Source organism: Eretmochelys imbricata, chromosome 14 (genome assembly GCF_965152235.1).
Source record: "Eretmochelys imbricata isolate rEreImb1 chromosome 14, rEreImb1.hap1, whole genome shotgun sequence".
Lineage (NCBI taxonomy): Eukaryota > Metazoa > Chordata > Testudines > Cheloniidae > Eretmochelys > Eretmochelys imbricata.
This window is the reverse complement of record NC_135585.1, coordinates 10,599,628-10,626,256: the sequence shown is the minus strand read 5'-3', so window position 1 is coordinate 10,626,256 and position 26,629 is coordinate 10,599,628. Positions and strand designations below refer to the sequence as shown.

Genomic DNA, 26,629 nt, shown 5'->3' with positions numbered 1-26,629 from the left:
CTGTGCTGGTGTCACATACAGCCCCCTCTGCCCCACTCGGTATGTAAGCTACATAAACTTTTACCTAGAGCCACACCAAATTCACAGCCAAGAAAAACGTGTCATGGACCATGAAATCTGGTCTCCCACTGGGAAATCTGGTCTTTTGTGTGTTTTATCGTATACTGTATGGATTTCACAGGGGAGAGCAGCATTTCTCAAATTGGGGGTCCTGACCCAAAAGGGAGTTGCAGGGGGTCACAAGGTTATTTTAGGGGGGCCACAGTATTGCAACCCTTACTTCTGCACTGCCTTCAGAGCTGGGTGGCCAGAGAGCTGTGGCTGTTGGCCAGGTGCCCAGCTCTGAAGGCAGCACCCTACCAGCAGCAGCACAGACGTAAGGGTGGAAATACCAATCCATGCCACCCTTACTTCTGCTTGTGGTGGCTCTGCCTTCAGAGCTGGGCTCCTGGCCAGCAGCCCTGCTCTCCAGTTGCCCAGCTCTGAAGGCAGCACCGCTGCCAGCAACAGTGCAGAAGTAAGGGGAGCAGTACCGCAACCCCCCCCCCCCCACACACACAATAACTTAGCAACCTCCAAAACTCCTTTTTGGGTCAAAATCTTTGTAATTACAACACTGTGAAATTTCAGATTTAAATAGCGGAAATCATGATATTTACTATTTTTTAAATCCTGTGACCGTGAAATTGACCAAAATGGACCGTGAATTTGGTAGGGTTCTACTTATACCCCTTTGATTTCTACACCTTAGCTCTGCCTTGACACCATTTGCACTTATTCCTAGAAATTGCACCAAAGACAGAATGCAATAGGTGTTTAACAGACAAAGCAATGCTACAGTGTCCCTGCTATACATGTGGAGAGAGACAGTTCCCATACAAATGGCCCATGAGGGAGACTGCGCCTATACATAGAATCATAGAATATCAGGGTTGGAAGGGACCTCAGGAAGTCATCTAGTCCAACTCCCTGCTCAAAGCAGGACCAATCCCCAGTTTTTGCCCCAGATCCCTAAATGGCCCCCTCAAGGATTGAACTCACAACCCTGGGTTTAGCAGGCCAATGCTCAAACCACTGAGCTATCCCTCCCTCCCCATGTGGGGTGGCAGTATCATACGTGGGGTGGGGAGGGCGTGACCCTATACACAAACTGGGGAGGGGGCAGGACCTATATGGCAGGGAGGAAGAGCATGCCCCACAATACATTGGATGGGGGAAGAGATAATATCCCCTCTATATATGTGAGTGAGTGCCTCCCTATATATGTTGAGGGAAGTGGTCCCTCTACACATGGGCAGGGAGTGTCCCCTATGTATGTTGGAGGAAGTGCCCGGAAGGAGGGGGGTGTTCCCCTATGTACCTTGGGGGAGGTGTCCCGTATGAGTGCTGGAGGAAGTGCCCGGAAGGAGGGGTTGTTCCCCTATATCCCTTACAAGGGCAGGGAATGCCCCCTCTCTGCCGGCCTAGAGGCACAGGGCAGGCGGAGAGTCTCCCGCACGGCGGGGAAAGGCCCCGCTGTACACGGGGGGGATCCCGCCCCACACCGCCGCAGGCCGGGGCTCGGCACTTCCCCCTCCCGGAACGAGCCGAGCGCCGGGTGCCCGCGATTGGCCGCCTGTGGCCCGGCCGGGGATATCACATGGCGCGCCGGGCCCGGCCCCGCAGAGCCGGGCGATGGAGGCGCAGCCGGGCTTCTCCGAGGAGCAGTTCCAGGCCGCCTGCCGGGAGCTGAGCCAGCCAGCGCCGGCCCTGGCCCCAGGGGGAGCCTGGCAGCTCCTGGTGGAGACTATGGGCATCAGTATCTACCGGCTCTACGACGAGGTACCCTGGAGAGGGGTCACCTGGCCGGCGGCCCCTATAGGATTGAGGGGTCCCTTATGTACGCGGGGGCGGGGCATGCCGTGTCTATGAGAGGCATTCATTCAGTGTGGTATCCTCGCGGGGAGGGGCAGAGGCAGGGCCCCTCTTTTGGGGGCATTCACTGGAGACATGGGGAGGTGGGGGCACCCCCTGTATCCTGGAGGAAGGGGGGCATACTTGATATCAGTGGGGAAGTGCTCCCTGTGTACGGGAGCAAAGGACAAAAGTCCATAAAGGAGAGAGTATTCACACTGTGCCTGGGGAACTGGGCATGCTCTGTACAGGTGGTTAGTTGCCTATATATGTGGGGCAAGGTGGGATGCCCTGTGTAGTGGGCATTCTCATTACATGAGGGAAAGGGGGAAGGACTCCATTATTTGGGGGAGGGGAGCACTATATATATATATATATATATATATATATATAAAAACTTGGGCATTTCCTTTATATGGGGAACATTCACAACACATAGGCTATACCCAGTTCCCGTATCTATGCTGGATAGGGGCATTCCCTATATAAATGGAGAAGGCATCTATATATTGGGTGATGGCTCCCCCATATTCAGTGGAGGAGGGGGGAAGTGCTCATCCCTTATCTATGGGTGCATATCTATAGCTACAGCAGGTGAATACTGGGTATCCCCTACATCTAGGGAGAAACAGCCCCCCTATATATTGATGGGAGGCAGAAACGATTGTCATCAGTATAACTGAATGGAAGTAGGACTAATTGTTAGCTGGAGACAGTTTACCACCTAGAAACTTTTATGTGGGGTTGCTCTCTGTAGAAGAGTATCCATGTTCATGAGTGGAAGAGGCTTGTGTATTTAACTAGATATTAAAAAGTGGCAACATGTTCTGCTGATTAGCTAGACAGGCTGAACTGCTCCCCTGTGCCAGGCACCTCTCTGTCATCTGTTTGAGCTCTAACACCCCTAGCTCAGTGTCTCCTGAGTCACAGAAAGCAGCTTTCAGGCTAATGCCATTAACTGCTGATGGGGAAAGCTGTTGCAGCTGCAAACGCTGCCTGTTTCCCTAAAAGCCTTGGCAGGGCCTGCAGATTACTGAGAGTTTAAGGTTTAGTCACACTTGGTAATTTGGAAACTCCTGATGGAGGGCTCTGCTTGGTGAGAGGAAGCCTTTTAGTCTGAAGGAAGTAGTTTACTGATTTCAGTGGGAAATACCCGTCTCCCCCTTCTTCCTCCCTCCAATAAAAATCTATCTCAGGGGAGAATGACAGTGGATCCCTTAAGGAGGAAGGCTAGGGAACTTATTACTCCACCTTCAAATACCATCTGTTCCTAATCTTAGAATCTTCAGTAACTTTCCAGGTACATGTCCTGTCTCCATCTCCTTCTCTTTTTAGCTAATGATGTTGTTCACTGCTGGCCACATCATCAAGATCCTGGCCCCAAATCAAGCAGAGCTTCAGAAAATATTGTAATAAATCCCCCATCAGCATTAAAATCTTCACTTCTTGGTTTTGAGGGAAGATTATGGCTGAGATGTCCAAAACTGCCTGAGTTGGTTTTGATACAGTTCAATGGTTATAAATGTTTTAAATATTCAAGGCTAGAATCTATCTTTAAAATTAGCTTGCAGTTGAATATAGATATTTTCTATCAGTGGCAGCTGATACTTTATTGTTACTTGGTAACTAATCCATTTTCCTGACTTATTCAAACATTTAGGTATAAATATGGTTCCAAAATGTCTTCATTTTTGTAGTTTTAGTTACTCTTCTTATCACATACTTAACAGGTCAGTGCTATTGTTGCATTGGAATTAAATTATATGATACCATGTAGGGCAAAGCTTTACAGAATCTAGTATTGTCATAAAATTGTTCATCAACTTACTTTTAAAAAGTCTGTGGAAGCAGTTTTGTTTCCTGCTGTCTCTGCAATCTGAATATTGCAATATTTTGGTAGTGCACAAGAATGGGAAAGAGAACTTGGCTTGAAACTGACCAAAATGAAGCCAACTAGCCTGTTTTCTCTTTCAGAGCTCAATAAAATAAAAAAAGCAAATGGCATAAATAATCAAAAGTAAATGACACTTTAAAAGTTAAATTCATTTTAATAATAGCTTTTACATATGATTTTCTAGCTTCAGTGGCCTCTTAATTGCAATTTATATCATTCAGCATACCCTAAGAGCTATTGAAAATGCAGAATTAATCAAATTGTGGACTAATTCTCAAAACAATTTTTTCAAAATTTCCAGCTAGATCAAATGTGGACTAATTCTCAAAACAAATTTTCTTGAACTATGAAAGGTAGAATTAGCTAAACTGAATTAGGAAATATATTTCCATTAGCAGTTACACTTACTCATCATCCGATTTAAAACAGACAAGATTTGGTTAGATCCAAATAGCTTGCTAGGAGTGGGTAAGTTGAATTGAAATGGAAGGACTAGAAATATGGCTACTGTCACAACAGTAACACGGAGACTGATTACTGACTATCTACCCATGTATAATGTTTATACTTTCTCAGTGAGCTGCTTTGTAGCATGATTCCCTGAACACTGCTGGCAGTGAAGGCCTCTTCCCCATTTCTCCCCTTTCCTGGCTCCTACGGCTATGAAACTTGGTATATTTTTGTTATTAAATTGGGCTTTAAAAACCCACTAGTCTAAGAGTGGCAGCCTGGTGGTCATATCAGGCTGGGTCAGTTTGAGGTTCCAGCAGGCCTTCTTCCTAAATTGTCTGGGCTGACCTGCTGAGGACCAGCGTTAATTTTCTGTATAAAGAGCCATCATCTGCACTCTTGCAATCTCCAGTTCAGGATTGGGTTGAAAGCCCTTTAGAGGATCACTTTGGTCTCCGCTCACAGCCACTCCAGTCTTCTCGTGTTTCTCACTGCTTATTGTAGAAGGGTGCTGATGAATGTTGCTGATAAAGCTGTTCCAACTGCTCTGTGCTTCTGTCCTTGGAGCTCTGGTGTTATCAGCACTAGCAGAGAGCGTAGCCTGCTAATTCAGCAGCCCTTGATGTTACTCATAAAAAAAGACCACTGGCACAGTTCAGTGACAAAGGCACTTGGCCAGCTTTATTGCCCTCAGGGTACAGTGCTAGTGTCCCACAGGAGCTACAGGTACACTAACACATGAGTGCCCAGTGGCAAAGAGCAGCTCAGTCAGCAGCGGGAGTTTCTGCTGTCCCCTTGGCCACACAAAGGGTTAAGGTGAAGTACCGGCACATTTATAGACTGAGACAAACAACTGGGATAAACAATTTATGTACCATGTTACATGTTTCACGATATATAATTTTTTTTCCTCCCCTTGCTCCTGATATTTCAGACAAAACATCCCTATTCATTATTCTGTCAAACCATCTTCTTTTGTACTAGATTGGGGTGTATCTGTACTAGCCTTCTGGAATGAATTTACATAAATATCTAGTCCCTAGTATGCTAGCAACAACTTTGCCAAGTTAATGTACCACAAAGTGAATTTGTAAGATCTGTTTAATACACAGCCTGACTTTGGTTCATAGCCTCTGGTTCAGGCCTCAAATCTTGCACCAGGCCCAGTGCTCCAGGCTCTCTTTCTCTCCTACACTTGTGGCAGGCACTTATTTATTTGGGAATAAATATGTTCCACAACAGATGGTACTAGAGAGCAACTCCTGGCCACAGCTATAAAGGGTTCCAGGCAATGAGGTCTAGTATTGGAGGAAATCTCTCTGTATTTGGCATACACAACATCCTTAGCCAGTCTTGAGGGTTGGGTATAGTATTAGAGTCAACAACAGCTGGAGTCAGTGGAAGCCTCCCTGATTTGTTCATGAGTCCCTTGGTCCTTCTCCCTTTCAAACTCCCGCTGGGCTTTCTCTCACTTGGGGATGGCTGCCGGTCCCCTGCAACATTAAATATCTTCTGCTGGTCTGTCTTTTTCCATGAACAGACCTCTCTGATGTGCAAATTCAACTCATCCTTCCTGCCTCTGCACCTGAGTGGAGGCTGCCAAGCACAGCACAATGGGGAAGAACCTGGGAAACCGCTTATGGAGACCTCCTGCTAACAGCCTGTCATGCAAGTTGACCTTGAGTCCCCTGCAGTGTGCTGAGTACCAAAAGCCACCATTCACGGACCCTTCTTAGGAATGATGCGATGGAACTTTTGATTCGTTCTTTTTCTTTTTTCTTTTTCTCTTCTCCCCCCCCTACCCCCCGATGTGAGTGCTGCAAAAACTTCACTTGAGCTGCAGGAAGAAGTGATGAGTGTGCTATGGTAGCAAAGTTGGCAGTTGGGGTGCGGGGGAGGAGGGGAGGAGACCGAGCCTGATCAGCTGGGACAGTGTGGGAATATCCAATGACCATGTGATCAGTAGCTGGGCAGGATGCTTTTGAAGCACTCCGCTAGATGGTGGAGATCTTTGCACTACCTGTTAGTAAGGCCTGAGGAAGGGGCAGTGATAGGGCTCCCATGTTGTGAGCATCCTTAAGAAGGAGAGCCGAGGACTTCTGAAATAGTTAATGTGCCTCTTGGTTCTGGCAGGTTTTCAGCAGGGGGAGCTGCGCACGTTCTGTCTCCCGCCAGAGGTTGTGATTGATCAACCTCTTGACCTCCCAGAGAGAGAGGTGGATAGTTGGTCAAGATCCCATTGTAGAATCTCATTGATTTCAGTGCAGCATGGCAGAACTTCCAGAATCTGCCTGTTGGATCTCCTTGCATGATCAGGGCCTAAGAAATTGATCAGTTCCTTAGTTCACCAGTCTACGAAATGGGGATCATATTTGTACCACTGGTGTCCCCAAATTAATTTGTTTTGGAGGCATGGCAGATGAAAGATCGTTTAGGGTTAGACAAACAAAATATTCCAGTTATAGGTTCAAACATAGTGTCCTCCGCATTGGAACATCCTGCTCAGCTACACATAAATATACATGTTTTCCCCTAAATTCTGAAAGGTATCTCTAAGGAATAGTGAGATCAAAACGTGGAAGTCTTGTAATTACTTCTTAAGAAGCAAAAAATACATATTAAGGGATTAAACGTGGGTTCAGGAAACACCACCTCTTGACTCTGGTGGTTTAGGTGCCCTGTTTCTTGGGATGTTCTTTCCTAAAAGGAAAACATAAAGGAGAAAGCAAACAAATAGGTCATCCAGGTCCCTGTGAAAGGGGAAGGGTGGCTGGGGAAAGTCTGATTCATTCCCATTACAAGAAATAGAATTGTCACTTCAGGGTAATCTGTTTTTCTTCTGTCACTGTGTGGTAATGTATTCCCCTATTTATAGTATGGGAGTGGTAACCTGTAGTACTGAAATGAAAGCATGTTAGTGTGTGGAATACACACAGTAAATAGCTAGCTAATGAGGTTTGTCAGGTACTTGAAAGAAGTATAAAATAGGCAATGTTTTTGGTGGAATCTATGAGGAGCGTACAAGTGTGCAGAACCGTATTGTCTGAGTAACTGGGTACCGCACAGTAGCTGCCAGTAAAGTTGGTCATAAAATAATAGTTGTTTTTGAGGAGAAACTTTAAATTTGCTCTTGAAATTTTGTTTGTTTCATCCTTCTCCCCCTGAAAACGTCTGTCTTTCTCTTTCTCTCTCCTCACACTTTCCCTTCCCCCTCCCTGATAATTGCCAATTGAAAAAGGGGAAGAAGAGAGGGTGGGGGAACCCCCAAAAGCTTGGTTTTTGTTGAAAAAAAGGGAAAATTCTTAAATGTTTTTAGAAAAAATGTCATTTCCCATTTTATACGATTTTATATATCTTTTTTAATAGGAAAAATATACCACTTCGAATTGCCAGTAAAATCAATTATAGTGCAATGGTGCAGTATTTCCGCGTAGTCTGATAACTGTGGGCGGATAATCTCTCTTAACCGGGTGTTATAAGTTACTAAAAATGGACGCTTTCAAACAAATTCAATAGAACTCCTGCTGACTATTGTCTAACTTGACCCTCACCAGTAGACTATTTTTAAGTCCTGACTCAACAGGCTGTACCCTGTGCTATGCTATGAAGCTTGCTAAACTTCCCCCTGGTGAACCCTGGATGGAACTAGGCCTGCATTCAATCTACTATCTCACTAGGCATGCAATCCTGCAGAAACATCAAGAGCACTGGGCCTTTGTTGACTTACTTCTGGAGAAATCATATGAGACTAAAAAATATTTTCCCTTTGAAAAATATTTTGAAGATGGAAATTCTTAAATATTGAAAATGGGGTCTCGGGTATATCTTTGATCAGCAGACCCTCACCTTGACTTTAAGGGTCTGATCTAAAGTAGTTTGATTTCTCTTGTACCTCAGTTCCTCATCTGCAAAATAGGGAACTTTTATTATCCCCACCTTGTCGGGCTGATTATGAGGCTAAATTCATGTGTGGGCATGAGAGAGAATCATTCAGTGAAATTCTACAGACTGTCATGCAGAAGATCAGACTATTCTAGTGGTCTCATCTGACCCTAAAATGTATGAAGGGGGGAAAAAAAAAAGTACTTGGGAATTCTTTCATAATCTTGCATTTCATACTGGCATTTGTTGCAGTTGCAAGAATGACCCTCAAATATTAAACTGAAATTGAGGTGTGAATCGGGGGGTTATTGGGGATGGATGACTAGGATTCTCCATGTTCATCCAGAAATGGATAAATTCTGAGGGTGGGTGGAAATATAGGATGTACTTAAAGGAATTCAGGGTGCACATCAACAAAACAATGATGATCGTCACACAGATCTCTTGCACCTGCGAATTCTCTCCTTTTGGATTTTATTGTAGGATTGTGCTGAGTGCCTAAAACTTATGAAAAGGATGATTGGTCAAAATCCATTTCCATTCTGCAGATGAAAGTTTGTAACGTTTTCTGGCAGATGTGGCATCAGTTTAGTTCTCTAACTAGCTCTTGCTAATGGCTGCAGTTCTGTGAAGATGCCTGATCTCGCTAACTGTAGGCAAAATAATAGAACTTGTACCCGGGTATAATGTTGCAGTGTGGATAGAATGTCTCATAGGTTACATCAGAAGAAGCAGAACTGGGAATACAATGTAAACTATCCAAACTACTGAGGATCGCATAACTGGAGGAAACAGGCTCAGCAGGCATTAAGTCTGTGCTGGGCTGAGACTGGGCCAAATTTGGCTGTTACCCTGGATTTTAGCTGATCACCTCCAGTGATTCCAATGGACTAAAGCTGAAACTGAATTGGCGTACCTGAGAGAGCAGGCTTCAAAGCCTGCTGAGTTGGTTCCCTTGAATGTAGACATCTTGGTATTCTGCTTTAGTACATTAACTGTCTGCTATCCTACTGGCCAGATGGGAAGCTGGCTGGCCCTGCCTGTTCAGGGGCAGCATGGTTCAAGTAGTTGGCAGTGAATCCTGGGAGAAGGGACAAGTGCAGCCACAATTATCTAAATGTAGCTTCTCTGATTCTCTGGGGAGACGTGACAAGAGTTTGGATAGTTGAGGTTGGATTGTATACAAAGGTCATGTTTTGAAAAAGGGTAATAAAGATGCTAAGTTTAGTCTGGTTGTACAGTGTACCATCTCTAAATGTTTAGCTGGCACGTGACTCTGAAATCTTGAGAATTTCTGTCTTCAGGCTCTGTTAGCCTTGAACTCATTTTAAATTCCTGTCTCTCAGCATGTCTCTTGCTACAGTAGATGTGTATGCATAGAGTGATCCTCCATTCCCCTTGCAAAGCCTGATCTAATAGTTTAAATCTTGGTAAGCAACTTGAGAAAATCCAATAATTTGGCAAGTACCCTTGATTATTGTAGTGTAGAGCTCTGTGAATGTTTGTTGCTTGCTGGCGGTTGCAAAAAGTAAAAAAAAAAAAAAAAAAAAAAAAAAAAGAGAGAATTTTTAGACTTTTTGATTCACTGAAAATTCAAAATTTTGTTTTGTGCTGAATGAAATGTTTTGTTTGGTCACTGCTTTTATTTTTTAAAGTTAGAAAATGAAATAAAGAGCTTGAATCATAGAATGGAGGAGGTGGTGGTGGGGTTATCCCCACTTACCCTCAGTGGCTGAGTGGTTAGAACTCTCACCTGGGATGTGGGAGATCTACGTTTGAACCCAGGTGTCCCTCCCTCCCAGGCAAGTGCTGCTGTGGCTACTGGGCCTAAACATTTGCCCCAATTGTAGCTCATATGTAAAACAAGATGTGCAAGTTCATAACAGGTCACACTAACCTATAACATTTTGCCTGCTTGAAAACTTATCTCGGAAAATAGGTCAAGTTGTTTGTCAATAATGAATTTTATGAACAAGTGCAAGAAAACCAGACACACAAACTGGGTTAGTCCAGACAAAAAGGGCCTCCTGATAAGGTTCAAGAACTGTTGATATCGTGCTTAGTAAAAATGGAAGATGTGGAGCCAGAAATGAATGAAACAAAATTGGTGTGGTGGCTATTAGGTGGACAAAATAATGAGGGGATTAACTCTGCTGCACACGTTTCCCTTTTTGGGGTTTAAAAAGAGACTTTGGGGGAAAAAAATCACAACCATCTTCCCAGGGTGTCTTCCACTCACCTCATCTTCCCTGAGCCTGAGACAGCAGAAGCAGACCAGATCAAAATATTTTTTCTGAGAGGGAGGCCATTAAGCCTTGTTCTTGTTCAAGGAGCTTTCTCACTTGAGTTCTTAAAATCACCATGCCATCCTGTCCTTACATATCCCCCCGATGGGTAACAGCCAGCATAGCAGAGGCGTACAAGATGCTGTTCCGACCCCCCCCACCTCTCTCTCTTGGCTTTTCATCAAATCATAAAATCACCTGCCCTGCATCTGCACAGCAAGATGAGATGACCACAGCCCTGCCCTGTCTAAGGAGAAAAGACTCAAGCAGGTGACATCCCTGACTGGAATGTGAACCAGGATCCGAGCAACAGGTGCTGTAGTTGACCTAACAGCCAAAGCATCCATTTGTGACTGTCCAGCATTCCAAAAACATCAACAAAAGCCATATTTCCCTTACCTTTTCTATCCCATCTCTCCTCCATATTCAGCCTGCTTGTCCATTAGAAACAGATGAAGTGAGTACCCTTTACACATCTGGACTGAGGGTAAAATTAACCCTTCACATCAAAAAGTTTGTTTTGAAAATAAGACTGATCTCCGAAGGGGGAGAGACTTTAAAGCAGAGGTGAGCAAACTACGGCCCACGGGACCATCCTGCCTGGCCCCTGAGCTCCTGGCTGGGGAGGCTGGCCACCGACCCCTCTCCCGCAGTTGTGCTGCCGAGCAGGCAGCGCTCTGGGCAGCGGAGCTGCGTGCTCCTGCAGGGCAGAGCAGCAGCATGTGTAGCTCTGGCCAGGCAGCGTGGCTCCCAGTCATGCTGCTCTGAGCAGCATGGTAAGGGGGCCGGGGGGTTGGATAAGGGGCAGGGGATCCCGGGGGGCAGTCAGGGGACAGGGAGTAGGGGGCGGTTGGATGGGGTGGAGGTTCGGGGGGAGAGGGGGATAGATGGGGGGTGGGGTCCTGGGGGGGCGGTTAGGGGACAAGGAGCAGGAGGGGTTGGATGGGTCGGGGGTTCTGAGGGGGGCAGTCAGGGGGTGGGAAGTGGGAGGGGGTCAGATGGGGCGGGGGCCAGGCTGTTTGGGGAGGCACAGCCTTCCCTACCCGGCCTTCCATGCAGTTTCGCACCCCGATGTGGCCCTCAGGCCAAAAAGTTTGCCCACCCCTGCTTTCAAGGCTTTAAGTTTGTTTTGCATAATCACTCAATTCCAGGTTTCAGAGTAACAGCCGTGTTAGTCTGTATTTGCAAAAAGAAAAGGAGTACTTGTGGCACCTTAGAGACTAACCAATTTATTTGAGCATAAGCTGCATCCGATGAAGTGAGCTGTAGCTCACGAAAGCTTATGCTCAAATAAATTGGTTAGCCTCTGAGGTGCCACAAGTACTCCTTTTCTTTTCACTCAATTCCAGTAAAAATGCTTGTTTTTAATTTCTTGTGTTTGATCAATAAACTTTCAACTTGAGAAAGAACATGTTCGCTGAGGAGCGAAATAAAACCAAGGCCTCTGTAGAAGAAAACCCCTGAACCTAAGTATCACTGTTTTTTAATGTTGGACAGTGAAAGCGCATATAAACACCTTGAAATCAACACAACCTCACCCTAGTCCAGAGGCTATGGGATATTCTGTGGTGGGACTCTGTCTGCCCTGCGGAAGCTGTTCCATGGGGGGAGAGCAGGGGAGAGAGCGAACACAGCTTTCTAGCCCTCAGGTAGGCCACTGAACCTGGGCTTCCCATGTTCCAGGTGAGTGCCCTAACTGCTGGACTACTAGACGTAAGGGGAGGGCAGTGTTTTGTGAATGGTGCCTAAATTCCCTTGTGCGTCTAGCCTGAAATATCAAAATGTTTTACGTTGGTAATATCCGAATGATTCATTTCAACACATCTGCAGTTTTTTTTCATTTTGACTGAAGCGGTCAGTCGAAATCCACGTTAATTCACAAAATGTTTTGGTTGACCTGGATCTGCATCTTCGGTGGGAGGAACAATATCGAATCAATTGGTCTCTCCACTTTCTGCCCTTACATAGCAGCATTTTGAACCTTCATACGGCATCTTAACCAGTGATGCTATATTTTTGGGAAGCCCAGATTGTCCTCTTGCACAGTGAATGCAGTTGAAGGCTTTGATGAAATCTCTCTGATGTTTAAGGCTAATCTTCTCTGGCACGCAAGCTCTTTCTCAGTCAAGCTAGTAATGCAAGGGGGGTACAGCTACTCTGCTACTAACGGCACATTGGCTACCCTGTGCTGCTTGAATCGTATTTTGCAGTGTAGTCCCTCTCAAGCTCCTTCACGCTTGCTAATTGACCCAGATCCTTGTCTGGGGGTTGTTTTTGTAACTATGACATTTTTTACATGGACATGTAGTTAGTCTGACTCTCAACCATAGACCCACAGCTCCTTATTTGTTATATGCAGATCAGGCCGTGCTATGTATCGGGTTTTTTCATCAGCCACCCAAGGGGCACATCTGGTAGTTTAGGATGGCCCAGGTGAGTGAGAGTGGCTCCATTGTGAAATAACACTCAGTCAGCACTGAGTGACTTCATTAGCATCACAAAGTAGCTCTGTCCCCATTGTATTATTAGCTCAAGCATTAGCAGCACTTGAGGTTCGACCCACCTCCAGAATGGGCCAGCTGGTTCCTGTTTAAAACACCACCACATTCAAGCTAGAGAGCTGTGTCAATGGGAGTCAGGTTGGGGCAACACTTGAGTTATACCTCAAGATAACCCACTAATGAAGACAAGCTCCGAGAGAGGGAAGAAGTGTAAAACACAGTACTGGATTTAGAATGTGTGGATGCTGCCATTGTAAGCTTAAATGAGAAGGAAGTGCCGTGTGGCATTTGTTTTCCCAAGCAGATAAACAGTAGGGGGATAAAGGGTTCAGTGAGATAAACCTTTTGCTTCTGTCCTTTTAACTTGCTCTACTACGTCCTAGCTTAAGTTATGGATGTTGACGGCAGGATTATAGTTTTCAGCAGGCTCAGTTTGTGGCTTTTCAAGAGACATGAAGAAACTGGAAGGGATCCAGCAAAAGAATAATAAAGATGATTCTTTTCCTGCGACAGCATAGCAATGAGCTATTATATGAGAGACAAAGGGAATACAATTAATGTTTCCTAGCCCATTAAGATTAGGGAAATGTGAGTGATTATCCTGCCTTGTATTATTTTTATAATGTAAATGCAGATAAACTGTTGAAATGGAAGAAAATCTTGAACCCCACACTGCATTTGACAGTGGATAGTTACCTCTCAAAACTGTAAATTTGAAAGTCTGTCCAACAAAGCAGTGCATACGCTTGTTACGGTGAAAGTTACGTTCTGCACTGGATAGACATGCCTATAACTCTGATCCACAGCCTCTTGACGTCAATGAGATTCTTTAGACTGTTGTCAGTTGCCTTTGCGTCACGCCCTGGATGAGGAGTTGTCAGCAAGCTTTCAGCATTTCATCGTTGCTAAAGGCCCATTGGCAAGTCGAGATCTTTCATTGCATACCTTGGGCACAATGAGGGAAAGAGCAGTTACAGGGCATCTACTTGCTTTTGTAAGTTTGTCATAAACTTAGCATGATCGTGGAGTTTACCTGTACTACTTGTGGAACTATAGTTGTTAATTGGAGGGGCATTTACTTAACTTTTGGGATTTGTCTCGTCTAAAGTAATTTGTACTAATATAGCTACTTCAGTGTAAATGCTTAACACAGACACACTCTGCTGGTGCAACGTGCTCCAGTAGCTTACTGGGTAAGTTAGAGTGGTACAAGCCTCATCTGGGACCAATGCTGCTCACATTGGCAGTTTGCACTCCCTCATTGTAAATTAAACAGGTGCGGGCGGGGGGGAGACAGAACAACCCAGTGTAGACAGAGCCTTAGTGGTGTGTGCTTTAAAATAACGGTGGCGATTATATATTCTCTCTCTCTCTTTATAGGTATTTCTCCCTACCACCGTTCTTCGTAATGTAATATTATTTCATGTGATCAGGATCAGATACAGAAGATTCCATTACGAGTTCAGTAGCATTGATCATCTTTGGTAGTGTGTTTTCAGGGAATCCTAATCCTGTTAAAGTATCCCTACATTTTTATTTGCTCTTATGAGTAATAGAGGAACCAAATTAATGAGAGGGGGGAAATAGCAGAAAAATATACTGTGCTGTCGGAATGCGTCAAATGTTGGCTTCCTCTTGTGTATAAAAAGGAGTTGCCAAATTGTTGGTGACCAAATAAGGGAGGCTTGTGCTGCCATCTTACCTGGATTGGAAAAACACACGTCAGACTCTAAGGGTGTAGACTGGTTATTTTGTTGTCTCTTGTCAATGGAAATACAGGGTAAGGCTCAGGAATGTCTTTGTTATATGTGTTGTGTTGTTTTGTTTTTAATATTTAACAACACGGACAGCTCCTGAATCCTGTGTTTTTTTTCATGACCTTTTATGAACACAATGGAACCTGTCACGTAAGAAGCCATTCTAATGTCCAAAAGTTACATAAAACGCTCCCAAAGGGTAGGGTGGGGTGGGGGTGGAGAGGAAGTTACTGGTAAAATTTAAAATTAGGGAGAGTGTTTGGAATCCTTGTAGGAATAAGGAAAAATATCCTCTTACCTGATACTAATTCCTTTATTTATTAAAAAATCCTTTTAATATCCAAAGTAGGATATATATATATTAGACTCAATCATTAAAACCTCTTTCAGTGCTCCTCTTGTAAAGCTAGCTACTGTACATTTACAGGATGTATCTCTGAGGACCAGATGGTCCCTAAATTTGCCCATTAAGCTGAACGCACCAAATTGCATGTTAAGCTGAATACACCAAACTGGACACTCCAGTCCCAATCCTGCAGACTCTTACACATGTGACTGACATTTACAGGTGTCAATGATCCCACTAAGTACAATGCCACTGCTTACATTTGTAAAACTACACACACACATAGGTATTCTAGCAAGGCTGGGACAGTAAATTTATTTCAGGAAGATCTATCTATCTATCTATCTAAAATATGCACGGTTGGAAAAACCTGAAATAACTGACAAGGTCTACTGCAAGGTCTTCCATAGAGGAATGGGATACTTTGAAACACCATGATAATCACAAAATTACATGTCACCAGCTTCCAAACTTCCTTCTTTTTAGGCTTAAAAGCTATTTCTAAAGCTGCTGCCATTGGATAACTATAGATTCAGTGCATCATTCCTCTTAGCTGTCTGGAAGGGACTTACTTGGATATTGGCTTGGTGAAGTGTACCATTTTGCCAAAATTACCCCGAGATGGTCTCATAAAAATGGAAATATATTAGTAATGCCTTATTACAAATGTGGTATGAATCATGCTGTATCTTTTTTTAAATATTTCCTTTTCTTTAAATATTGTGCATGTAAAAGGCTGAGTTGACGACACTGGCACCCAGGAATGAAGTGTTACCCTGAATGTACCCTATTCTGTGGATAACCGAAGTAAGACTACCCGAGTGGGCTCTGATTCACTTTGTCCAACTCCATTAAAGTCAATGGGATTACACCCGCTGTAAGGCAGTTCAGGATTGGAACTAATGGGCCAGATTGTGATCTCAGTTACGCTCTTCAGGGAATAGGCAACTCTCAGGATGAAGGTGCTGAAACTACATACCCATCCATTATTTGTCTCTTGATGTATTGGGTGTTCTAGTTCCAGTGGTGGATTTGTGGTGTGGACAGGTAGGCCCCGAACAAAGACCAACAATTCTGTTCACACAGACCATTGAATAGCTATGATATTCCCCACCCCCCTTGGGATTGCTCGCTCTTATAGTTGACACTTAAAAATCTTATTCTCATTGTTTTAATTAGTACTGACGTAGTAGTAACAATAGTGTAAACGCTGCTCCATATGCACAGATGGAATTTCCATATGTTATGTGAAACTTTAAAAGCATTAACACACGAAATTGTGTGCTAGGGGAATTGAGGGCTGGGATTTCAGGATGCTTGCAGAAGGAAAACAGCTAATATCCAAGACTCTCAAAATATGACTCTCTCTCCCTTATAGGTATAGCCTGTGTTACAACTATACATCAAAATTAGGAATAAGATTCCCACGGTGCTTAACATTTTACAGCAGTAGTGATTACTGTGGGTCATGCATTACCTTGTCATGTTTCACAACAAAAAATGCCTATTTATAGGTCAAATTGTGATACCTTGATACTGTGCCACTGAAGTCAATGGGAACAGGATTAGTCCTATCCTTTATACTGCCATTTACCCCAAGCAGTCCCACTGAGTTCCTGGGAACTATTTGTGGAGTAAGGCACTAGTTGATGTGAGTAAGGGAACTGTGAAGTGGCTCTGTGTGAGGGAGTCTGACTGTTACACTTCCATATACAAACATAAAAACAAGGCCATATTGCAAATAGATTGCATTGGGGATTGTTTTTAAAAGGATTTGCTTTCCCAGCTTACGTAGGTTTGCAATAAGTGCCCCACCTTGCTTCCTTCAGCTGCTTTTCATGCAATAGAATGTTTCCCTTTCCTGTGTGATGCCTTTTTTCGTCTGTTCCATTTCCACAGCAATCAGGACTTTATGAGTATAAAATCTTTGGTGGCCTTGCCGATTGTCCCCCAGAGTTGCTTGCAGATGTCTATATGGATTTAGACTACAGAAAACAATGGGATCAATATGTTAAAGGTTAGTAAATAATCAAATTACTTTTTAAAAGTTAAAAAATAAGTTTTATCTTTAACTCTCCCCCCCCCCGGAAGGCTTTCTAAAATTTCTCTCTTCTCTTAGGGCCACGTTCCCCAAAGGACTTGAGGTCACATTTTCAGGTGCTCAGCATTTACAATTGAGGCCAGATTATCAAAAGCACTCGTCACCCAACAGGCACCCAATGTTATACCAATAAGTAAAAATGTGGCGTATAACAGATACATTCTTGCCTAGTCATGGCCAAACTTCAAATATCAAGGGAGAGCACCCCACAGCATCAGTCCTTGCCACTCCGAAGTACTTACGTGGCCCTCATTACCACAGGATCCAAGTTCCTAACCATTGCAAGTGTCTTTATCCTTGCATCACCCAGGGAGGTGGAAGTGGTATTATTTCCATTTTACAGATGGGCAAAACTCAGGCATGAAGAGGCTAAGTGACTTGCCTGAGGAGGCAGAAGAAGTCTCAGAGTTGAACCAAGGTCTCCCAAGGAGGAGGTTGGCACCTAAACCATTACTCTGTTCTGGCAATGGGGGAACATCTTCCTTTGAAGTGCTCTTTACCTGGTGATACCGTACCCAGAAGGCCTGAATGACAGTGCTGGTGCTCACGTTCTCATCCATCCGTGTTGTCTCTTGGAGGCTGGGTCAGCACAAGCTTTGTACTATAATTTTTAATTTACAATCTTTAGAAACATTAGATGGCCTAATTGACATCAAATGCTCAGAATAGCTGTCAATTCGATGGTAGTTTTGGGGGCCTGTTTGGCAGTGGTGAGGTCAGGGTTAGCGGTCATATGCCCCACTTTTGTCTTTTTTTGCGGGGGGAAGGAGGGATTGGCAACCATCCTACCTTCCTGGGTGCTTTACAAAAATAGTGACTGTCCAACTGAAAAACCTAGAACACCTACGGTGGCCTCCCCAGAAAATAACAGTACACCTGACCACCTCCAGAACAATAACACTTCAGCCATTATTATCCACACAACAAATTCCCATGCCATCAACACCTCTATTTCTGCAAACACCTGGAGGGGGGGGACGGAGGGGGGGTGGAATTTGCAGGGTGTCTAGAAGACTAACAGACCTGGACTTTAGAGGGGCAAGGACTCAAGCATATGCTTACACTGAAGTCAATAGAACTTAAGCACATGCATGAAGTATTTTCCTGAATAGGGGCCCAAAGAAGCAAGTTTGAAAGCCAAGGAAAATGCTGCCAGATGCCTTCCCTTGGTTTTAAACCGTGGGGGCTCTAGCCTGCATGGTTCTGTTGATTGCACCTTGGGCAGTATTGTGGAGAGCTACTTAACCTATGGAAAATGAGATGTTGATCTAAGTCCGCCTGTAGCTTCCCTAGTAGAATAGGTGTGAGCTAACACACAAGAACTTTTTCACTATAAAAGGCACTCACCTTTTCTACTAGCAAAGACATATCCAAAAGAAGCTTCAAGTGGAACCTTAATTCATGCACAGTATCGTACACCAAGACACAGCAATCTGACTTTCTAATTTTCCGTTGAAATGACTTTATCAGATTCTGGTTTGTAAGACACTTAGCTAAGGCAACTACAACCTATGGTGTCTGAAGCCAACATGCTAGGGATATCTTTTTATAATGCCTTTTTTATTCTAAGAGAATAGAAAGGAAGCAGTTGGGAAGTTACACCCTTTAAATTCTAAAATGTAGATAATGTTGCAGGGTTGGCTTCTACACCCTCATTGACTAGGGAAATAGTCTGGCTCCCTGAACTGTATCCAGAACTTGTGTATGTTTGAAACAACGATTTGATACAAGTTTGAGAATTGCTGGCTTAACGGTATTTCATACTCCAAGGTTGGACGAGTTAACTCCCTGTTGGCAGAAGGTTTACTCTAGTACTTCTTTTTAAAATACTCTGGGTAGATAGCAGAAAACTGGAGCCATTGAATATGCCCATTGTTTCAAGGGGTGGTAACGCTGATATCAATGAAGCTTTAAATGTTGACACTCTGAACAACTTTACTGCTCATCAAAGCATGTAAGAAAGCAAGCGCCATATTATGAAGACTTATGCAATCTATTCTGAGTGATAGCTCATTTTTTGGCTAGGCCCATAACAACACATGGCAGAGTGGAAGGTGGTTTTGCTTTCCTGAAAAGTGGACTGAGCTTTCAAAAGACAGGCATACGCAGAGCATGCATTGCTACGTTGGGTCTGATTTGCGGTTTCATCCTACAGTGATCTCCATCTCAACGTCAAAGCTTTGGACTATAAGCTGTAGATTTGCCTTTGTCTATAAAGCACCAAACACTCCTATGGCGCAGTATAATAAGTCACATGTTCATGGCTCATATACAAAAATCAGCCATTCTTCACTGCAGCACTTCATTAAAATTTTGCAGTGAAACAAGCATGTCCCTGCTTTAACAAGCTGAACTACCCGATGTTTACATTCTGTATTATAAACAAAACTGAACAGTGCTGTGGACTAAGTGAAGTACATTTTGTAATATAGCCTTGGGGGTTTGGGGTTTTGTTTTGTTTTTTGAAAAAAAATGAATGCTGCATTTTAGCAAGTGTGCAATTTTCAGTATAATAATGTATCTCTTGGGCTCTTCAGAATGGATTATTGAAGTTCTGTTTGGTCATTCTGTCCAATGCATATTGGCATGGCACTCTCAAATTGGCCTCTCTTTTGAAAAGGAGGAAGACTCACTTCTTAGCATTTTAGCTAAGAAGAATTAAATGAAAGCAATAGTTAAAAGGCAACAAATTAATACTCCAGTGACCTCTGGTGGAAAACACGATACTGTGTGGTTTGTCGTTGCATTGCAGGGACTGCAGCATACTGTGTGCACATCTTAAATGTTAGCGACATTGCAAGTGGGCTGGGGAAAGGAAATGAGATTTTTTTTGTGTGTGTGTGTGGGACACCTGGTACATACATATGCACTGGGTATAATAGTAACTCTCTTTTTAGATGCACCATTTTCCCCCTCCCTCTTTCATTTTCTTTCCCACATGAAAGCCACTCTCCCCATCCTCTGTGGCATCGTTCTTTGTTCATTTGGAAGGGTAAATGCATGGTGTTTCCTCCTGTGCTACTTTCAAAGCCATTTTGTAAACACGCCCAAGAAGCTGTGAATGAGGATGACACTACAGTCTTGCAATATCTGTATGTATCGTTCAAACACTACCTTGGGTTGGGAGTGGGAGTTCCTAGGAGACAGCTGAATGGTTCCAGCATGAAAAATTATAGTGGATGCTTCCTTTGATATGAGCACACACAAGTGTCTTAACCCTGTTGGTGCTAACTCACTGGTACTGTTAACATCCTTGGGCACAATCCAACCACATGCAACTAACACTGATGGCTCTTTGTGTGTCCTTCATCTTGGTTTTTTCAGGGGCATCAGCGGACATGGTTGCCTTCCTGGTCAGATAGGAAATGCCACCCTGGCTCAGACCCAGGATCCTTCTAGTCCAGTGTCCTGCCTTTGACAATGGCCAGTATTGGCTGCATCAGAAGAAAACCCTGCAGTGGACCGTTGGGGGGGGGGATAACTTACTCCACGGAAAGCTTCCTTCTAACCTCCAATGATTTAGTTTGGCTTAAGCTCCCTCACTCTCTCCTTCCTGCTGCTTTCTTCCCATCTGATCTCCTTAGTGAGTCATCTTGTCTCTTGAACTCTGATTCTGTTCCCAGGCGCTCCCACTCAGACTGCCTCCTATTTCAGCTTCTAGTATGCAGAGCAAACATTGGTGCCTGCTGGTAACTCTGGAACAGAGTTAACTTATCACTTGCCAATGAATGACAAAAATGGAATTTTTAAAAAAGGGTAACCTTCCCCCACCACACACCCCAAATTCTGCTCATCGCTCGCTTTAATTGGGAGCCTCTCTTTTTCATACTTGCCACATGTTCTAATTCCATGTTAGATTGGACTGGCTGTCAAGGATATAAAGTGATTACCTGTTTTGTTTCAAATGCATGTTCAACAACAGAGCTGTTCTGAACTTCTAGCTACAGGATGTGCATTAAAAGGAACATATTCTTATGCACAGGTTTACACAAGAGGTGGGACAGGCTTTGAATGAGTTAACTCTCTGGGTGGGAGTTTGACTTGGGCGCCTCAAAGACTATTGTTCTCTTCTTTAATCGATGAAATCAGTAGAAATGGAGATATGATTCTTCCTGCAATTTCTGGTACAATTGTTTTACTTAATTCCTGAATGGAACGGTCTACAGTAGAAACAAACTTTTCTCTTGACCTGGCTTTACTAGACCTAGCATATCCTGGTATAACACTGCTGCGATGCAAACAGATTTTTAAATTCTTGCCACTGCTAATCTAAGTGGTGTTTTGGTATTACATATGTATAAATGTTGCAGCTGGAATTAACTCAGCGATGGCCAACACTGTTTTCCCCTCTGCCAATTGTAGAGTTGTGTGAGAAGATTTATGATGAGAAGAGAATAATCTACTGGGAAGTGAAGTACCCTTTCCCTTTGTCAAATAGAGATGTATCCTTTCAAATCTTTGTCTTGGTGGCAAAGCAACTTATTCAAGAGTCCATGCAGGCAGCTCTAAGAGTTTCGCTTGTCTGTTACTGTGGGAGTTGAAGAAGAGCCAAACCTGAGACGAGAATGAAGAGTTTAAAAGCTTGATCCTGCCATCCTTATTTGCGCTTGTGCAATGTGAATCACTCACCTGGGTATCCCGTTGATTTCAATTAAATGCATGTTCAAATGCGAGAGTCTGCAGGATCAGACCTACAATAATGCAAACGCTAAGATTCATTTAATAGACCGAGGTGAAACATAGATTGAAACAGGTCAGAGACTGCACACAACATAAAGGCAGTGTCTGTCATGACGGGGCTGCTGGGTGCTACTGTAATACAAGTTGATGATGATAATAATAATATTGTGAAACTGATCATAGTTGTATAAGAACAGCCACACTGTGTCAGACCAATGGTCCATTAGCCCAGTATCCTGTCTCCTGACTGTGGCTAGTGCCAGATGTTTGAGGGAGTGAAAAGAACAGGGCAACTTATTGAGTGATCAACCCCATGTCATCCAATCCCAGCCCCTTGCAGTCAGGGGTTTAGGGACACCCAGAGTATGGAGTTGCATATCTGACCATCTTGGCTAATAACCATTGATGGACCTACCCTCCATGGATTTATCTACTTCTTTTTTGAACCCAGTTATACTTTTGTGTGTGTGCATGCATCTTTCTTCAACTTTCAGGCATCTTTCTTAACTTGCAATACAGTATGTGTATATTCGTGAACGTCGTGATATGGAGGTTGATGGGCGGAAGATCTGGGTTATGCTGGCTAAAAGCATGTCTCTTCCTCAGTGTCCAGAAAAACCTGGGATTATCAGAGTAAATAGTTACGTGCAAAGTCTGGTGCTTGAGAGTGATGGCAAGACTGGATCCAAAGGTAAGAAATATCACTTATTACAGCTAAGTAAAGTAGAGCAAGTTTTCAAATTTTATTCTACATTTATTAAGGAAATGAAATGTAAAATCTCAGATACCATCAAAGCAGGAGAGGCTAAGGACTTGAAGATACACGCAAAGGATATGGTAAAGATGTATATCAAGAGTTTTATAATCTCTGAAAATCCATGCTGAAAGAAGCATGTCTGGGAATGTTACATTGGACTTCATCTGTTAGGTAACTCTAACTGGACTTGCACAATTAAGAACAGTCCAATCAGTCATTTCCCTCCACTAAATGGAGAACAGATGTCATTCATTTGAACTTATTGGATATTGGTTATTCTATTTTGATCACTGATAGCAAATGGAAAGTGGGTAACCCAGTGAAGACTCCATTAATTGAAAAGTCACTTATTAATCTCTGTGGAACCAATCTTGAAGTTCTTCTAAATAGACTGAAGGATATTTTGGGACAAAGTTGATCTTTAAGAAAAAATGTTTTATTTGGTAACAATGTGTGTATGTAACATTACTTATACAGGGCTAAATCCTGCATTCCATAGTAAGGCAAAAACTATGGTTGTAATCAATATAGCTGCAGGCAAGCAAGTAAACTGCTAATGATTTTGTTATAATAAACTCTATTCCCTTTGATGTCTGTCCCTTTAAGTTTACATGTATTACTTCGATAATCCTGGTGGCATGATTCCGTCATGGCTCATTAACTGGGCAGCCAAGGTAAGCAGGAAGCTGGGGGCAATATCTTTCTTTGTGTTGTCTAACTTGTTCCTGTGGATCCAGGATCCAAATCTGGCCTCCATAAATCAGACAAGATAAGCCAATCTTTATCTGAAGTCTTCTTCCCTCTTGGCCACTCTGTCTTGTCTTTCAGGCCTCCCTTCTGATAGCTGTCTCTTTTTAACTGTTCCTTCCCCCACACCTCAAGAAAGCTCACTCTTGATACTAAAACTCATCAGAGTTGTTTCTGCACCACTGTGGCCAGAAAAACTCATGTTCCAAAATACGAGCAGACAGATTTAGTAGTTTTCAAACTCCTGAAATACAATGTGATGTTCTAGGAACAAATACAGAATTTACTGCTTTGTAGTAAATTTAATCCTTTTGTTAGAAGCACTGTCTTCTGTTATCTCTTGGAATATTTGTAGTGTAAAATAGTGTCTATATATAGCTTTTCTCTGCGGTGTCTTTTTTACCAGCATCAGAGAATAACCCCTGCATACTTTTTTTTTTTTTTTAAAACAGAGTGGAGTACCTGCTTTCCTCAAAGACCTGCAGAAGGCTTGCTTTAATTATTGCAAGAAAACTTGAATTGCTGCTTCGATTCTCTCTCTGAATTTGTTTCTTGATTTGATTCCCAAAATTGGATGCTTCCAAGGACAACTATTGTGAAACATTGTTGGATAAAATCTACCTCCTGAGATCTTCTACTCATTATAGTTAGGTTCCATTGGCATATGCCTTCAAAGTGGTCGAGCCTTTTATTTTTTCATTTGCCATCTCTTGTGCACTTTAGCTAGATAGCTGCGCATCCTTGCTTCAACTGCTGATGCAATTACTCCCTGCTTTTCAAATAGTTTCCTTCCTTTTTATCCCATCCTTCCTCCACCACCCCCAATTCTGTATGCTTTCTACCATAGGTCCATTAGTAAAGTTATGTTAAATCCTCAACAGAGTAGAGCCCGTTACTGCTTGTTGGAGAAGAATACTGTAAAATGGCAGCTTTTTAAAGTAAATTTTGATTCTTGTGATAAATCAGGTCTCTGTACCCATTAGGTAACCAGTTCTGGCAGGTGTTGCCTTGCTAATAAAGTCCTTCTGCCAAAACTGGCTGCCCCTTGAAGGCACGCTCAGGTCTAATGCACTGGATACTTTCCATGATCCGAAGTATGTTTCTTTATCCCGTCTTTTCCTAAATTTTATCCTGTATTTATTGGGAGCTGAGATTCATTGATCAGAAATACACATCCTGCTTGCTGACCATCCAGGTGGAGGATATTTGCTATATGTGTTGATAAATAACCTGCAGCCCACACTGGGACTCATGCTATTACAGGGTATAGTTAAGAGTTTTGCTATGATCATGTCTAAGTCCCAATACTGGCATTTTTGTATCTGTCAAATCTAATAGTTTGTACCTACCATGCTTTTGCCACATCCAGTTAGTTGAGGAGAGGATGGAAGAGACTTACATGTAATAAGTAAAATTGTGATGAAATAAGACAGAATGAGTCAGTTCCTTGTTCTGCTCTAATGAAAACCAATTGGCATACTAAAAGTCTATCAAGCCCTTACCTTGAAGAGTTCTGTGAGAAACACAGCTCAGATATCAACTATAACTTGAAATCCTTTTAGGACTGTCCCAGTATCAGACATTATCAGGGGATCTCCTAACTGTCATGCTAGGGACTAATTTTAAGGTTCTGCTTCCTCATTCTTGATCCTGACATGGCTTGATCCTGCCATGGGGATCAATGGCTGTCTTAAGGATAGCTCATGTTTCCAAGTCTGATACAAGGAGAGAAGGCCAAGAACCAAACTTTCCAGCTGATACTATAACTTAAGAAATCCCAGTAAAAGAGGGGAAAAAAATCACATGTAGAACCTCCATGTGGGTGTGTCTGTGTGGGGAGAATATTGAGGGAAAACACTTTCACAAAGGTGATGATCTCAGGGACATAGCCCATGCTGTTAATCTAGCCAGATGCACAGCCTTCAGTGGAATGGCAGATCTTCTCCGTAACTAATGACCTATAAGCATTTCTGTATATAAAAGTAATGATGTAAGTTATTTGCCTTTATACCTTATGTACTCTGAATGGTAGTTGATGAATTAAAAACAAAACCTTGAAATTACAGATTTGTACGAGTAGCTTTTTTAAAAAAAATCTTTGCTATAAAGTTTTTGCTCCTTAATCATTTCCACATGTAGCCATAGTAATGCTGACTAATGGACATGGCAGATCATCAATTGCACTTCAGCATGAACACTGTGAGATTGTGTGACTTTTTTTTTTTGAAAGGTGAGTAAACTGATTGATTAATCTGCTTGTTTTTTTTTTAAAGTTGTAAACAGTAATCATTGTCAGTTATGAGTTCAGATAGCTTCTCCACTAGAAGAAGCTGAAAATACCATAATATAAAATATATTGGAACTGATTCTCAAGTGCTGTAAAGCAGCAAATTTATCCCAGCTGAGACTCTGTCCCTGGTTTTGTAAACAGTTACTCCATCAGTCTAACTGGCGCCTTTGATACATTTTGTTTTGCAAGGCTTGAAGGCTATTCAAACACACGTGGCATCATATCATGAAGTCTACTGCTCTCTAGACTTAAGTCAGTGCAGATACACTAGTGATTAATTTGACCCACTGATAGGAATATTGATCCCACTTTGACTGGGCTTTCTCTGCCCTGTGCTGATTGGCTGCTTTGCCCTAATCCTCTCCCTCTATCTCCCTCAGTCTCTTCACCTCAGCTTCATTTCACACCAGCCCCTCTCACCCCCTATTTCTCCTACCCTGGCCCCTTCAGCCTCCTTCCCTTTTTTCCATTCAGCTTATCCCTGCCCAAGTGAACCCACCCAAAAATAAAACTAGCATGATGTTTTCTGCCCTCCTATTGTTCACTCAGCTTGTTCGTTCTGCCCATTTCTCTCCCACCCTGCATTTGTCTTGTCTATTTAGAGTGTAAGTTTTTCACAGCAGGGACTGTCTGCTATGTGTCTGTACGGTGCTGAGCACAATGGGGTCCCGTTCTTGGTTGGCGCTTAGGCCCCACCATAATAAACATGCTGTTGCATGGCTGAAATTCTGCGCTGTGCCTCTCAGAGGCAGGGCACCGGGACATGGACAAAGGTGCTGTAAACTACCTTTATGCCCTCGATGGAGTGTATGGAAGCTCTGGAGGCCACAAGTTAATGTTTTCCACCTTTTTGGTAACTATAACGTAGGTAAAATGCAGCATTCTGATCTCCTTAAAACCTCATTTGCTTTGCATTCTATTACTCAAACTATCTGAGTCAGGCACATGATTATAGGAGAGCATCAGCCTTATTTTCATTTACAGATACAATTTGCTGCATACAATGACATATACCCCAGAATTATTTTTTGCAAAAAAATATTTGC

At 43.1% G+C, this 26,629-nt stretch overlaps 1 protein-coding gene across 4 annotated transcripts; it reads left to right on the top strand.

The window, feature by feature from the left end:
• The first annotated feature begins 1,674 nt into the window (after positions 1 to 1,674).
• Positions 1,675 to 25,356, top strand: PCTP (phosphatidylcholine transfer protein). Of its 4 annotated transcripts, none has more exons than XM_077834039.1 (6): positions 1,675 to 1,821; positions 16,908 to 17,025; positions 21,472 to 21,551; positions 22,309 to 22,480; positions 23,153 to 23,220; positions 23,746 to 25,356. In XM_077834039.1, the coding sequence occupies exons 1-6, from the start codon at positions 1,675 to 1,677 to the stop codon at positions 23,809 to 23,811; spliced, it is 651 nt and encodes a 216-aa protein (XP_077690165.1). In that variant the 3' UTR covers positions 23,812 to 25,356. The 4 variants fall into 4 exon arrangements, with proteins under 4 accessions (XP_077690165.1, XP_077690167.1, XP_077690168.1 ...); XM_077834041.1 differs by lacking the exon at positions 1,675 to 1,821 and adding an exon at positions 15,360 to 15,815; XM_077834042.1 differs by lacking the exon at positions 1,675 to 1,821 and adding an exon at positions 15,360 to 15,970.
• Positions 25,357 to 26,629: the final 1,273 nt, after the last annotated feature.